At 43.5% G+C, this 14,379-nt stretch overlaps 1 protein-coding gene across 4 annotated transcripts in view; it reads left to right on the top strand.

The window, feature by feature from the left end:
- The window catches only part of TPRA1 (transmembrane protein adipocyte associated 1), a 128,427-nt gene that overhangs the window by 90,441 nt on the left and 23,607 nt on the right, over window positions 1-14,379 (top strand). For all 4 annotated transcript variants that reach the window (XM_078661732.1, XM_078661733.1, XM_078661731.1 and 1 more), the window contains exons 3-6: window positions 24-156; window positions 1,914-2,000; window positions 4,697-4,769; window positions 11,850-11,929. In XM_078661732.1, the coding sequence (XP_078517858.1) occupies window positions 24-156; window positions 1,914-2,000; window positions 4,697-4,769; window positions 11,850-11,929 (373 nt within the window). The remainder of the gene's footprint in view (window positions 1-23; window positions 157-1,913; window positions 2,001-4,696; window positions 4,770-11,849; window positions 11,930-14,379) is intronic.

The following is a 14,379-nucleotide window of genomic DNA, read 5'->3' as shown; positions in this document are numbered from 1 at the left end:
AAACTCATTTTTTCTTTTTGCAGAGTCCGATATTGGGACCTTTCGCTCTTGATCCCCAATGTGCTCTTCTTTGCGTTCCTGCTCTGGAAACTGCCTTCAGCTAGAGCGAAAATCCGGGCCAATTCCAGTCCTATCTTTACAACATTCTACATTTTAGTAAGTACAAGTCGTGGACGAAACCTTTTCTGCTCCTAATTGAAAGAAATTCTCCTCAGTGTTGTAGGACGAGCAGCGCTTAATTTGTGCCGGTGGAAACTGGTGATGGCCATTTGCACTTATTTTTGGGGACATGACTTATTACATTATCAAACTTTGAGCAAGAGATAGAGAAACAGGAGAAATAAAAGGATAGGGAAAACAGCGGCAAAGGGTGAAAGGAGGGATGAAAAGAACCCAGAAGAGAGCGATAGGGACAGAAGTGTGGGGTGGTGGAAGAAGGAGACTAGAAGTGAGATGAAGGTGACGCAGCCTTGGTATCAGCAGACCCTGGCCTTCCCTTGCTCATATTTTTCTTTTTATTCATTTTAAAAAATGCATACTGAAAATTTCCCTTTAAGAGTTTCTTTTGTTGTGTTACAAAAAAAAAAAGAGTTTCTTTGGCTAGCTCTGACTTGCAGGAAAAATTACTTAAACTTTCGCCTGAGTGGTTATCTGGCATTCAAGCATGGGGGGGGGGGGGGGTACTGGGAGTAGGCCTCCCTAATCTTCTAGGTCACGTTGGCCAGACTACACACACCTGGGCAAACATATCTCACTTTTATTTCTGCAGTGTTCAGGTTGTATTTTGTGTCCAGTAACATGGAACCCGATCAGCAGCAAAACTTGCTTTTAATCCAAATCAATAAAATGCCTTCTTAGGAGGAGTGCTGCTGGAGCCATGGGGTTGGTACAAGCCATGGTAGCATCCCTGGTTCAGAGGGGGGCACCGACTATACCTGCTTTTCTATGATGACCTGCAGAGAGCATCACTGTAAGATGCTGAAAAAATCAACACCACCACAAATGTGCATTTCTTTAGCCCGCAAATGGCTCAATTATGCACAACACATTTCCTACATAATTGTACCTGGTACGATTAGTTGTTGTTATTGCACGATCAGACCATGCTCTTGAATATAAAGAAGTAGTTCACAGGAGTGACTTTTTGCCTGTGAAATATGTATTTCAACCAACAGTCTCCCAGGAAAGGTTAATGAATCTAGCCTTCAACCTTATGGTTCATGATAATGTCACCAGAACCTCCGAGTGGAATTATGGGAGTATGAAAAAATACTCTTATCTAGTGCTTTGCAGCTCACAGAATGGGGGACTAAAGTTATCACCGCAGAGGAAGAGAAACTGAATCTTAGAGAGCAGACGGTGCAACGTGCAGGGGTTGAATCTTCGCTGGATTATGTTACTCTGGCTTCTGAATCGACTGTTGCAACTGAGTAGTTGCACATTTCAGCTGCACTTTGCAGCTTTGCTGCAGTCCACCACCCCCTGGTGCACCACGCCCCAAACTTCCTGGCTTGTAAGTGAATGTAAATAAATCGGTGACCTGGCTGCTGTCAGCTGATCACCAAGGAGTGTAATATGCTGACTGTGCAAGAGATAACCAGGGCGATGACTTCCTGGTTCAGTTCCCCACTCAGTCCACATGACATGACAAGTAAATAAAGTAAGTGTGTGTGGTGTGTGTGTGTTGACTCTAGGCATAAGTTGAAGTCGCTTATTTGCTCATCTTCAGAGTGGAGCGTTTTGCGCCACATTGCTATTTCAGCTTTAGTATTTTGTTTATATTTTGATCTCCATCAGTATACTTTCAGTTATGTCTGTACTGAATAGCAGAATACATAATGATTACTTGGAATGACATTCTGTGGTCTCTCGTGGGTAATATAAAAGCGGTGTCTCTCTGGTTGGTTTTTCAGGTGTTTGTTGTTGCTGCGATCGGAATAGCTCGAGCCATTGTGTCTATGACAGTGAGTGCTTCCAGCGCCGCCACAGTGACTGACAAGGTAAGTGCAAAGCCTCAAGGCGCTTCAACTAACAAGAAATGTCTGCTGTTTGTCACTTGCAGTGACTGGCAGGTCCAGAGGGGGGAAAATGAGTGACAGGAGCTTTATTTGTTCGAATTAACTGCCTGATCAGCACCTTGTTGCTATATTCTGTCGAACCAAAGATTAAATAATGTTGGCAGTATTTTTTATTTACTGCTTGGAGCCTGAGGCTCTGTTCTTGCACTGTACAGTAGTGGGCGTGCTTACGCACTCACTCTCCACTCTTGCATTATGTCAGTGGTTGAGGACAGAGGTCTTCCGTAGAACCTAAGATTAAATAATCTTGGCAGTATTTTTGATTTTGTGCTTGGAGGTAGCCTGTAGCACTAGCACTATTCCTGCACTGTACATTAGTGGGCGTGCTCACGCACTCACGCTCCACTCTTGCATTATGTCAGTGGTTGAGGACAGAGGTCTTCTGTAGAACGAAATATTAAATAATCTTGGCAGTATTTTTGATTTTGTGCTTGGGAGTCTGCGGCTCTATTCTTGCACTGTTCATTAATGGGCGTGCTAACACACTCAACACCCCACTCTTGCATTTTGTCAGTGGTTGAGGACAGAGCACCAGGCATTTGACGTTCTGCCTACGCGCAGTGACTCTTCACCCGCGCTGGCGAAATCCTGTAAAAACTGAGATTTATCCACTGTCTTGCTCAGGTTGTTCCTTTGGGGTGCACCTGATGGTGGTCCAAGTCAGGGTTGACTCAACGGCAGCTCCACTAAGTCGCACACTAAGGTTCATCATATTTTATCTTCTCTCTGGGTTCAAATACACCAGTTGTATTGGTCACCAAACACCAGCAACAAGAATCTTGTGTTGAATGAACAAATTGCCGGGAAGGCTTCCCCACACTTGCATTGATGCTCTGATCCTAACCGAGCCATTCCCCAAAATATGAACTAACAGAGTTGTGAACTTCTCCCTTGCAACTTACAAACCTCAAATCATGATACACTTTGGGTGAGGGTACCTACATTAAACCTAAGTACGGTGTTCGATCCAGATGGCTGGCGCTGATCAGAAGCCCCATAGTAATGCCTGAAGTTAAAATGTGTCTGCAGCAAGTCCCGTTGACCGACAGTCATATGGGCACTGCGAGGGGCATAAGAATCAATGGCAAAAAATCCAGGCAGTCGCCATCGGGGACAAGGAAGAACACAACTCAGAAGCAAAGTACCCTGACATTCTGCTCTCACCTTCTCCTAACGGTTGGGGAACTGTCTGAGCCACAGGGAGCACCAAAGAAAGCTTCCCTGGAAACATTTTTGTCACTTCACACAATTTGATGAGTGTGCCTCCATGTGTTTAATCACTGCCCCTCATATATGCATATTTAAGAGCCACACCCACTTCCTGTTTATCTGCCTATCAGAAAGACTGCAGTGATTGACTCTGTTATTGATTGGATATGGAAGGAATTGCCTCCCTCTACCATGCGTGCCATATACAGCAGACCTCTATCTAACATTGCAGAAAGCAATACTCAGTGGATACCTCTTACAATAGAAGTTTCTGATGGTTACTTCTAACCCCAGATTCATCCCCTAAGAAGATTCCCCCAGGCACCAGACTCGATCCAGAGCATTTTGTAGCAGTTCTATTGCGCACTGCTTGGTGGCATTGTTTGGTTTTATGTTCATACCACCTCATACGTGGCAGAGCAGAGTCGCATATAAACACACCACCCATACACTCTTACACCAGTTCCTTTCTTTCTGCGCCTTCCAATACGGATCCAGAGCTCTGCTCCTGACTTTGTTTTTATCAACGTTGTTCCCACCGGAAAAAACAGGTGTGCCTTTGGCCATACATGACGATGGATCTGTGACAGGGGTTGTTTGAACAGTTTCAGCACTCCGTTTATCATTTTATTTTGTGATGTTGCTCTGCTCCAACAGCACCATAAAACTGTCATGTCAGTTCCCAAAATATATGTTTCCTGGCACAGTTTAAAATCCCTATGGATATCAATGGTGTGAAACAGCAGCACAATCCTGTCATTGCAGTCCTCAAAAGCATCACCTCCACCTTGTCCCCATGTTACCAGTCTCAGCCTAACAGTAAGTTATTAATGTAGTGTCTGCGCCTTATGAAGTCCAAAAGCCAGTTAGCCAATACAGGCTACCATCACCAGTCTGCCCTACTCTCACGCTCCGCGAGCCACAGATGGTCCACGGCCATCCTGGATCTGCGAGCAACCGAGGGGGGAGTTGCAGTTACTGTGATTTGCAGCTCATAACACCCCGATAACCAACAGGAAGTCTATCTGCAGGAGCTGTAATGTTTCCCACACCATGAACTGGCTTAGTTTATTGGACTTAGCCCTCCAGCCGGTACCCAGAACGAGGAGCCATGCTTCCGCTTCAGCACGTACTTTCTTCAAAGACAAGCCTTTCCCCTGCCCCCACATAAAGATCTGCATTGATGGATGGTTGATTTACAAGAAAGTTCTTAACACATATGTTGAAAGATCAATTGTGTGATCTGTGTCTCTTAGAAATTGATCAGTGATCCGTCTCAGATCCGTGCTCTGGTCTACGTCATCATTTGGCTTCTTATTAAACCATGAGTAATAACCCCAAGACTGAAGATGTTTGACAGTGCTGTCCTTTTATCCATCATTTTCTTTTTTCTTTTTTTTTGCTTCCAGATTCTATGGGAAATAACCAGGTTCTTCCTTCTGGCCATTGAACTCAGTGTAATAATACTTGGCCTCGCCTTTGGTAAGTACTTGTATCCTTTGTTTTGAAAAGTTAATATTAAAATTGAAAGAAAGCAGCTCCTAGCTTCAGATCGGTTTGTAACGTCTACCAACTCTGTACGTGTTGGGGGAAACAGTTCTTGCAGCTCTGTGGTCAAATTTAATTTTTATTTATTTTATTTTGAAGGTTTTATATAGCGTGGACCAGACCCTTGCGGGTATCAGAGTGCTTTACAACATATACAGGAAAAAGGGGAAACAGACAGAGGAGACATAGGCATATACATACGAACATAATATTGCTTATAATAGGTGAAACAGATGGTGACTGTTCCAACATTGCACATATCTACCATCCTACATCAAATAGATCAAGTGAATTTTGTACGGAGAATCAATTTAACTTTTTAAATGGAGCCGTCTTGGATATACATATATTGTCTGTAAATGTATTATTTTGAAACTGCTGTGTGTATTGTGGGGTGGGGTACAGGGAGGGCATGGTGTGCTGGGGAGGGGTCAAGTAACTATGAGGAAGTGGTGGAGGTAGAAAAGGAGTGTAGTGCTGGAGGGGAAATGCTTTGCATAAGTAATGGGTATTAAGAAGTGAATTAAAGGGAAGTGGTAAATGGCAGGTCCCGATTGATAGCGAGTGTCAGACTGTTCTGGACAAGTGGGCGTAATGGCCCTAGTGACTGTAGGCTGAGGACCGACATGGGAGGACCATACAAAATGGACGGATGTACAGTAGAAAAACAACTACAGAGGGAAGGGCTTAATTAGAAAAATATTTAGCCGCAGACGGCAAAATGAAGGTCTTTGAAGGCAATCATGATGAGTTTGTGGGTGGTGTTGAGGGAATGCAGCAGCCAATCGGAGAGATTGAACGAAGGATGAACTATGCGAGGATGGGTCAGCGTAGCAAATGTTGTTGGTGAACTCGTGCTTTATGGTTTGGAGAAATGGCAGCTGGCAGACTGGAAGGTATTGAGGAGGATGCTGGCATTTTTAAGTTAGGTGTGAAAACAAAATGTAGTTCAGTGAGGATGTTAGCGTTGCGTAGCTGTACAATGGGGCTTTGCTTGCCAGTTTTGTGAAGAAAGATGTTGCATGACTTGCAAGTTATTCTTTATTTTCTGAAGTAGGACGCCGGATGCTTAGCACTTAAAAAGTGACACATGGAGGATTGTTAGTGTAGACTTTTTTTGATTTAAAAGAAATATATATGTGAGAAACAAAGGTTTGAGGGATCAGAGCAAGTAATCAGATCTATTATTGACATATTAAACTTTCGGTTATGGCTGTTCATCCCAGAGGTAACTGTGGGGTTATTTGTGACTCCGGCTGAGAGAGTACACCCTCGTTTCTGAACCTGGCAATAGTACCGCCTTAGAGGAACATTCCAGGGGAACAAGGGTGGTACCGTATATTTTACGAAAGTTGCATGTTGCGAAGCAATTGTTGCCTAGACTTACTTCTGTATAACATTACTTCTGCATGACCTAACCGCACCATCTGTATTTCGCCATGCCTTACTCCCTCAGTTTTAATTCATAGCTTTCACATCTGAGGATTAGTATGCTCTTCAGTTTTTTTTGTTTTGGGATAGATGGGTGACTGATTAATGGGGGTGAGTGGGGGGGTTGTTCCGTTTCTCCCTATCGCTTGCATGCCAGTTTCTTTTTTGAGTAACTATGTACCTCTTGCAAAGAATTCATAAAGAACTACATGTCTTCGTTGTAAGCCTTGAACAACCACATGATCTCAAATACAGAAGCATTTTTATCGTGCAGAATTATAATGTGTTCACAATGCCACTTCCAGAATGTTGACACAGAAATCAACAGAGATTATTTTTTACTCCGTAAGTGCAGTTCCCACACACCCAATCAGTTTTGGGGTGTGTGCTTTCCCCATTCTCAACATGGAAACTCATTTACTCAGATCATTCTGAAATGCAGATATACACGTTTCCAGGGTGAGAAACGACACTTGCAAATACTTACTGAAAATGCGAGACTTCTATTGTTCAAGTAAGCTGTTGTGACTTGTTTTTTTCCTACATCTTTACTCATGCCCCAGTGGGACCTAAATTTAGTTCTCACTTCCCACATGTGTTCACCTTTGGAGATTTGACATAGTTGCCCTTTTAGACTGCTTACCATCAATATAGTCTTACTTGTCGTTCTAGCGTCTGCCAGGAAGGTTAGCGATATACAAGAGCTTACTGTTCACTCCTTGTACACAACTTTTACCCCGGATAAGTTGGTCCATAGGACCTTTGCCTGCTTTTTGTTGACGTTGGTTACACTCTTTCATGTCATGCAGAGCATCACACTGCCTACTTTCTTTGCCCCCCCTTCATCCTACCAAAGAAAAGGAGAGATTCCACCGCCTGGACCCAAAAAGAGCCTTGTCGTTCTACATTCATCATACAAAAAAATAGCCCTATAGACAGTCAACTCTTTGTGGGTTTTGCAGGAGCAAAGAAAGGAAAGGAAGTGCAAAAGAGAACCATCTCAAGTTGTATTGTCCTCGATATACAAATCTGCTATGCGATGGCAAAGAAACAACCCCCTGAGTGCTTGAGACCTCATTCCACAAGAGCTAAAGCTGTGACTACAGAGCTGGCTAGAGGAGGTCCCTTTCTCAGTATCTGTCAGGCAGCTACATGGGCATCACTGCACACATTTGCCAAACACTATTGTCTAGAGAAGTGGTTTTTAACCTATGGTCCAGGGACCACTGGGGTCCACGAAGCCTAATCGGGGTGTCCGTGACTGCCTAGAAAATTAAATAATATTTCAAATGTATTAAAGTGTATAGAAAAAAGAAGCAAAATGTAGAATTGAAAATGTTAACACTTTCTGTAAACGTGAAGGAGTTTGAAACTGGAAGCTAAAAATTGTTAGTAGCCTCAGATTGATTCATGGGAGCAGTGCAAGAGCATCAAATAGAATATTGTATGAGTGGCCTTAATCCAATTTAGAAAAGCTCCAACCGTCCCAATAAAATGTAGATTTAAAAAAAAAATTTACTTGTGAATTAAATAAAATATTTCATCATTTTATATTTGTTTCTTGAATGCTTGTTTTTGTATTTTCTATGTATTGTTTTAATATACAGATTATCGCAAATGCTTACATCGGTGTCCCCAGCTTTCAGTAATTACTCAGAGGGGTCCTCTGATTCCAGTAATGATTAAGTGGGGGTCCACAGAAGTCAAAAGGTCAAGAAGTACTGGTCTAGTCAGTCAAGTCCAGCGTTAGAGGCATTTCAATGTTCGGTCCTCCAGGACATTTTAGTGTAAACAGGTCACAGGCCCTCCTCCATGGAGGATTTGCACCCTATGTATTCTAAGGTAGGGAATCTGCAGCTACAGGTCTCAGATTGACAAGCTATTTACCTTCTGTAATGCCTTATCTGCTAGAGACTCTATCTAGCCGTAGATTCCTTACCACCCCTCCCCGTTCTGTGAACTATTTTTTAACATTGCAGAGATCCTTGGGGACCTCACCAGGGGCTGCTCCTCCGTAATGGCGCAGGAGCATCGCCCCACCGCCCAGAGTCAGTCAGCAAAAAAGAAAATTATTTTAAAACAATATTATCATTTTATTTTCCACTGATTGGCTGAGCCAATTGAATCTTGGACGGGCTGAGCCATGACAGGGAGGAGGAGTGATGGACACTGTAAGTGCATGTCGGTTTGACCAGCGATCTTAGGATGGCCAACCCGACATGCGCACTTACATTTCTCTAACCCAGCCGTGCCTAGCCGATTGGAGAAAAGTCACAGGCTCCCAGTGCTTGAGCGAGCGTCAGACCAGCCCGCTTAAGACGATCCCGGCACTTCTCTCATGCTTGGTATAACATGAGGGCAGCATCTGGATTGCGTGGGGAGCCTGTGCTTTGTGCCCCAGTGTCTCCTAGGAGGAAAGGAGCACTGAGGCGGCCGGCAGCGTCGGCGGCAGCAACAGGTGAGTTTTAAAAACAATTATTATTCCCCTAACACCCTCCACCCCACCACTCTAGATTTGTGGCAGCCACCACTGGACCTCACTTTGGCACGCTGGTCATTTCAACTCAGTTTGGCTCCATGCTTCTTTTGCGGAAAAGAAGTCATGAACAGGGGTCAGAATACTGGGGTGGCATCTATATATGCACGGCGCACGTCCCTTCCGGAGCTGCCTACTCCATGCATAGCCAAGCGATACCACGTACCAGCTTGCAAACGGATTACTCACAAAAATTCTGGATCCTGTCTGACACCTGGGGAATATTCTACAGTAAGGAATCTGTGGCCATATCGTCTCTACCACATAAGGTGTTACTGAAGATAAGTAGCTTGTTCATCAGGTCCTTCCATCCGTGGCGTCCTCTTTAATCTTAGTTCAGCTGTGTTGAATTATCTCTGATTTGAACAATGACACTTTTTTCACTGTATCCTGCATATAGGCGCATTCTTCTCTGCCGGTTTGTCTCTTTTGGCTCCCAGCGTTAACATTATTTTGGTTCAAAGAGCAAAACTCAGGGCTAGCTGGGTATCTTCATGTATTGCAATCTTTTTGCAGTAGTTTGGTCACCAAAGCCTCTTCCATCCTTATAATGCAATTTCTATTTCCTCCACAATGTAACTTGTCTGAATTAGTGCCGCAAAACCTTTTTCTCTCCAGTCTCTGTGGCTTTGCAGCCCCTGTTTCAATGCTCATCGAAGTCTCATCATGTTCCATAATTTCAATTGCCACATTCACCCTGTGAACCCTGTTGATTGTCGACACGTGTCTGCATGCACCCGCCCTCATTCTCTCATCATCCTCCAAACCTAAGACCACACCTGTTTAAGTCAAGTCTGCTTTCTCCCCCTGCTTTGGACAGACTATATGGTGATTCAGTTTTCCCTTTAAGTTAATGCTCTGCCGCAACCAAGGCTGACCAAATATAAGGCAATAGGATTCGGATCCTTCCTGTGACCTAGCAGGCCAGTTTTACTCCTCTGCCACTTGTGAAGACCAATGAAAATCAGCAAAAGTAAATTAAGATCTGCACCGCAACTCACTTCATAAAATAAGCAGAAGAAAAATCTCATTTATAAGATAACAAATACACCTGCAAAGCGCCCTCAAAGCCTGTTATCATTCAGTTAATATTGCCAACCCCACTTACAGCAAACCATGTGAAATGTTTATGGCTGTAGAATTGTTTGTTTTGTTCTCAGCATCAAAGAATGGCGTCAACAACAGCAACTTAACTCGTTTCGCTGGAAAAACATCTAAATGCAAACTGCCCGCATTTACTTTGGCAAATGCACACAATCCACCTTTGAGGGCGGGATAGGCATGGCAGACTTGCGTCTTTACTATTGGGCATCTCAAATACTGATGCTAAATGATTGACTGTGTGGGGGGTTGGTAGGACACAGCCGTTCGTTTTGAGGTGGCCCTCAAGAGACAGAATACATTCCTGGGTCTGCCCTCCCATATGCACTCCCCAAAGTAATTCGAATAGCTTTCCTGGTGCGGTGTTCAGCTTAGAGGGGGATCGGCTGGAACCAAAAGATCATCCTGAAGACACCCCTGTGGCACAGCAGCTGGATGGAACACTGTGTCCACCTGACAGATTTTAGAAAGTGGGACCTCATTGGGCTAGCTAGGGAACATCGGACTGGGTAACCACATGAGGTCCTTTTAGGACCTCCAAACGGAGTTACGGCTTCCTCTGTCACAGGTTTAGAAGTATTTGCAGATTCATCATACCCTACCGCAGCACCTGGGCACCCTTTCAGAAGTACCCGAGTACAAGACCGAAGGGGGCAATCTCCTGAATTATTAATAACTCATTGTTGATTCACCCCCCTTACCACTTCCTGGAGCAGAAAACCAAATGGGAGGGCTGGGTTGGACCCCTAGACAACAGCAACTAGATGGATGAACAAATGGCACCAGATCCCTCGTTGTCTCAGTGAGACTTAGGCTCATACAGTTTAATTACCTATATTGCGCCCTGCTCTTGTGGGAGAGCGGACTTCTCCCATGCTCCTGTCCACTGATTGAGACCTACTGGAGGAGGATTATTCCCACCCCGTTGCTCATTTTGGGGAGGATTGTGGAACCCTCACCTAGGGTGGTGCTCCTGAGTATCTTGGAGGATTTGCAGGGGGTGCTAGAGGGATTACATTATGGTGTTGATGGGAACGGTGATTGCGAAGAGGTGCGTTACCAAAAAATGGAAACTATTCGCCCCTCCCACCCAGGAGGAATGGTGGACAACTATGGACTACAGTGTAAAACAGGGAGTCCCCGGGATGTCCCTGGAGGTATTGGAACATTTGGAGGAAGTGGTGGGATTATTATGGTTTGGAATGATAATCATGTCGACTGAAGGTAAATATTGTTTTTGTGACTGTAGCCAACACATGAGCACTGTGCATGTTGGTCAGTTCTATAAAAAAAATACGATAAAAAAAAATTGATTATAAAAATAAAAAGTGCAGACTGCCACACATAATGCCATAATGGAGTTCTATTTATGGCACATCTCCCAACTACAATAGTTCACCTCCATGATCCTTCTAAAGGGCATCCAGGGAGCCCCTGTAAGCAGTGTATATTTAGGAAACGCAGCGTTAGCTATTGGAGCACAGGTGCGGAACTATCATGTTCTCAATCACATTTGTTTTTAACAATGCACATCATATTTTATAGGCAAATAAAATATATTTTTTTTATAACTTGTATCTGCTACGAGTGCCTTTTTTGCAGATGTGGTATTTGACGTAAACCACTTCCTCGTTAAAATTAAAGAAGATACATGTGGTTGAGTTGGTGCAATCTGCATTTAATTGCAGGATTCTTTCTTTTTTTTTCAATCATTCTCTCAAAACGCACGCCTGATATGGCCTGGTGTGTTTATTTATATGTGCTTGTGCTTAATTAAATCCTTCCTTGCGCTTTGGCATGTATGTTTCCGTTTCTGCTGCTAAGGCTCTCGTAGAAACTTTCATGCGGGCTAGTCGGTGACACAAGATCAATTTCATAAGTGATATTCTATTTTCTGTTGAGATTGTTTCATGGTTTTAACACTGCTTCTTATCTCGTTCTTGCAGGGCACCTTGAAAGCAAGTCTAGTGTAAAGCGTATCTTGGCAATCACCACAGTGTTATCACTGGCATACTCCGTAACTCAGGTAAGCCTGTGCCTCCACTCTGCGGAATGTCCTCGCAGGACAGGCCAGCGATAGAACTGTGCAAATATTAATAATGTGCTTCATCTTTCAAGGGTGACTGGAATGTCTTTGTGTCCAAGCCATTCAGCCACACAGGGCTTGGGGTTTCAGTGCAACTGGACATACTGTGACTTAATTAAAACAGGGCAGAACTGCCCCTCTTCTCCTCCCCTTATACTTCTGCATGATCCCTCCATGGCCATGTTTAGCATTCAATATATAAACCAAACCTGTAAGAAGACAAAGAGGCTTCTGTGCATTTCAGCTAAATGTACCTGTGGTGAAACTATCACAGTAGCTAATTATCACAGCTTTGCTGACTGCCTGCTGACATTGAACTAATGATTATTGTAAGAAAAGTTGCAGTCTCCGCTTCAAAAATCTATCCGCGGCGTACTACCTCTAACCTTTTGGGACACAAATTTCCGTTGTATTGACTTGAGCTTGAAAATCTTAAAATGTATGCCAATATCCATCTAAATCTCCTGGAAAACACACCCACCCAAACAGTGGACGCTGCAGCCTTTCTGTCATCTGGGAGACCAGGCTCCACTGTCCTCAGCGAAGGCCTCTGAAGCCTGCTAATCAGATAGACTGCTCAGCAGTGCTACGTGTGCTGTACCACGGCATCTCACTGGCTTCAGCTGGGCCCAGTGACTCCTGCCATCCACTCAGCCAGCTTGCACTCTTAAAGCCTGATGCCTAGTTTCTGTCTTTCATTCTCTCCCTGCAGAGCAACCACTGTGTTTGACTGCAGGAAGCTCCAGTACTCTGGTTCCTCTGGTGACTTTGTTTTAGCAGCATCATGACGTAGGAAAGTGTCACCTAGTCACCCCTCTATCTGTCATGAAAACCCGCTTTGATCTTTGGTGCTCCACAATGTTGCCACTGTGTGACCACTTGACACACCCTTAAGTTTTCAGTCCTCTTAACTGACGATAACACAACCCTACATTAAACAGAATATACCTGCATTACTGAGAAAAAGAGCTCAGACCCCTTAAACCAATGAGAAATAACAAGGGTTAATCTCTTCTGATGTTAGGAATACTGGACCCCATCACCCCAAACACCACAATAAAAAACAAATTTGGGAGTAAATGGTGAGGGAAGAGGAGGGACAGGAATGGACAAGGGAAAGAGGTCACAAAAATTGCACTCTGTGATATTAAACAAAAATTATCTTACGTTGTTTGTCCTCTTAAAGCGATATGTGGCTAAATATGGAGGTCCGATATCTAAACGCCCCCTCCAGTAAAACTTCCCTGTACCCTTCCACCTCCAAAGGGATCAACACGTTGAACATCAAGTTAAATGCTGATGTTTCTTTGACCAAGCTAGTCAAGCTTGTCCCCAGTAGGTTTCTTTCAGCTGCACATTTTGTAGGCAATCTTCTCTTTATTAATGATTTTATTTTAGAAATCAACAGCCTTGTTGTAACCACAATAAATGAACAGAAGTCGTAATCATTTCCCTTGGCATAATTTAATCATACCATTTACACTCGAGTGGTCACACTTGGGGTCCATACCTCAGTCCGCGTGCCCCATGCTCAATGTTCATTGATGACTAAGATTGTAACTTCATAATTGTCATCTTTTGTAGCCATATAACTATCTACATTTGTGTCTGTATCCCCATCCTTAAATGCACCTTTACCTCCATGCTGTTGGATGTGGCTTTGTCCATGTTCCTGCCGATTCTAGCACCAAGCACTCTCACATTGTTCTGTGTTCCTGTTCCTTGCTCCTGTACATTTATATAAAGTGCTAATAAATGCTTTGCTTATTCTTCAAGTGAACTGTCTCGATTGAGAATTGACTGATACTTCTTCTGTCCATCTGTCCAGAAAGTGTGCAATGGATAGTGGTTTTAATACCATGTATTTGTCATTTAATTTTTTTTATTCCTCCTATTAATGCAATTTGTTTTTGTACTGATATATGTTTTACATATAAACACAGTAAGGAGAGTTGATCTGGAGTGCAGATTAAGTGTGGTTTGAGACCGCCTCTTCAGTTCCCACTATACAACCCTGTCCCCTTCCTCGTACCCCACCCTTTAATACCCATGTTACACATGGTTATTAATACATTTTCAAATGTTTGCTTATACAATAGATCTTTGTGTCTCTTGATTGAAACTACTATACCTGCTCTTTTTGACAATATATTAAGATTGTATACTGCACATTGTTCTGCATTCTCTATGCTTTCAAGCACAACATAATAAAGTAAAAAATAAATAAACAGCCTTGTGGGGAAAGCAGAAAGTGAGTCTTGGAGCAGTGCACACAAAATCCAGAAAGGCCGGGTGAGCCGTCATCTCAGTGCTGTTTCTGGCTTCCACTGCCAGAGGTTGAAAACAAAAGTGATCTGTGTCTGATATAGAACAAGGGAAAGGAGCAACTG

The sequence above is a fragment of the Lissotriton helveticus genome, chromosome 9 (assembly GCF_964261635.1).
Source record: "Lissotriton helveticus chromosome 9, aLisHel1.1, whole genome shotgun sequence".
NCBI classification, from domain to species: domain Eukaryota; kingdom Metazoa; phylum Chordata; class Amphibia; order Caudata; family Salamandridae; genus Lissotriton; species Lissotriton helveticus.
Note: the sequence above shows the minus strand (reverse complement) of the source record. Positions and strands in the feature narration are given on the sequence as shown.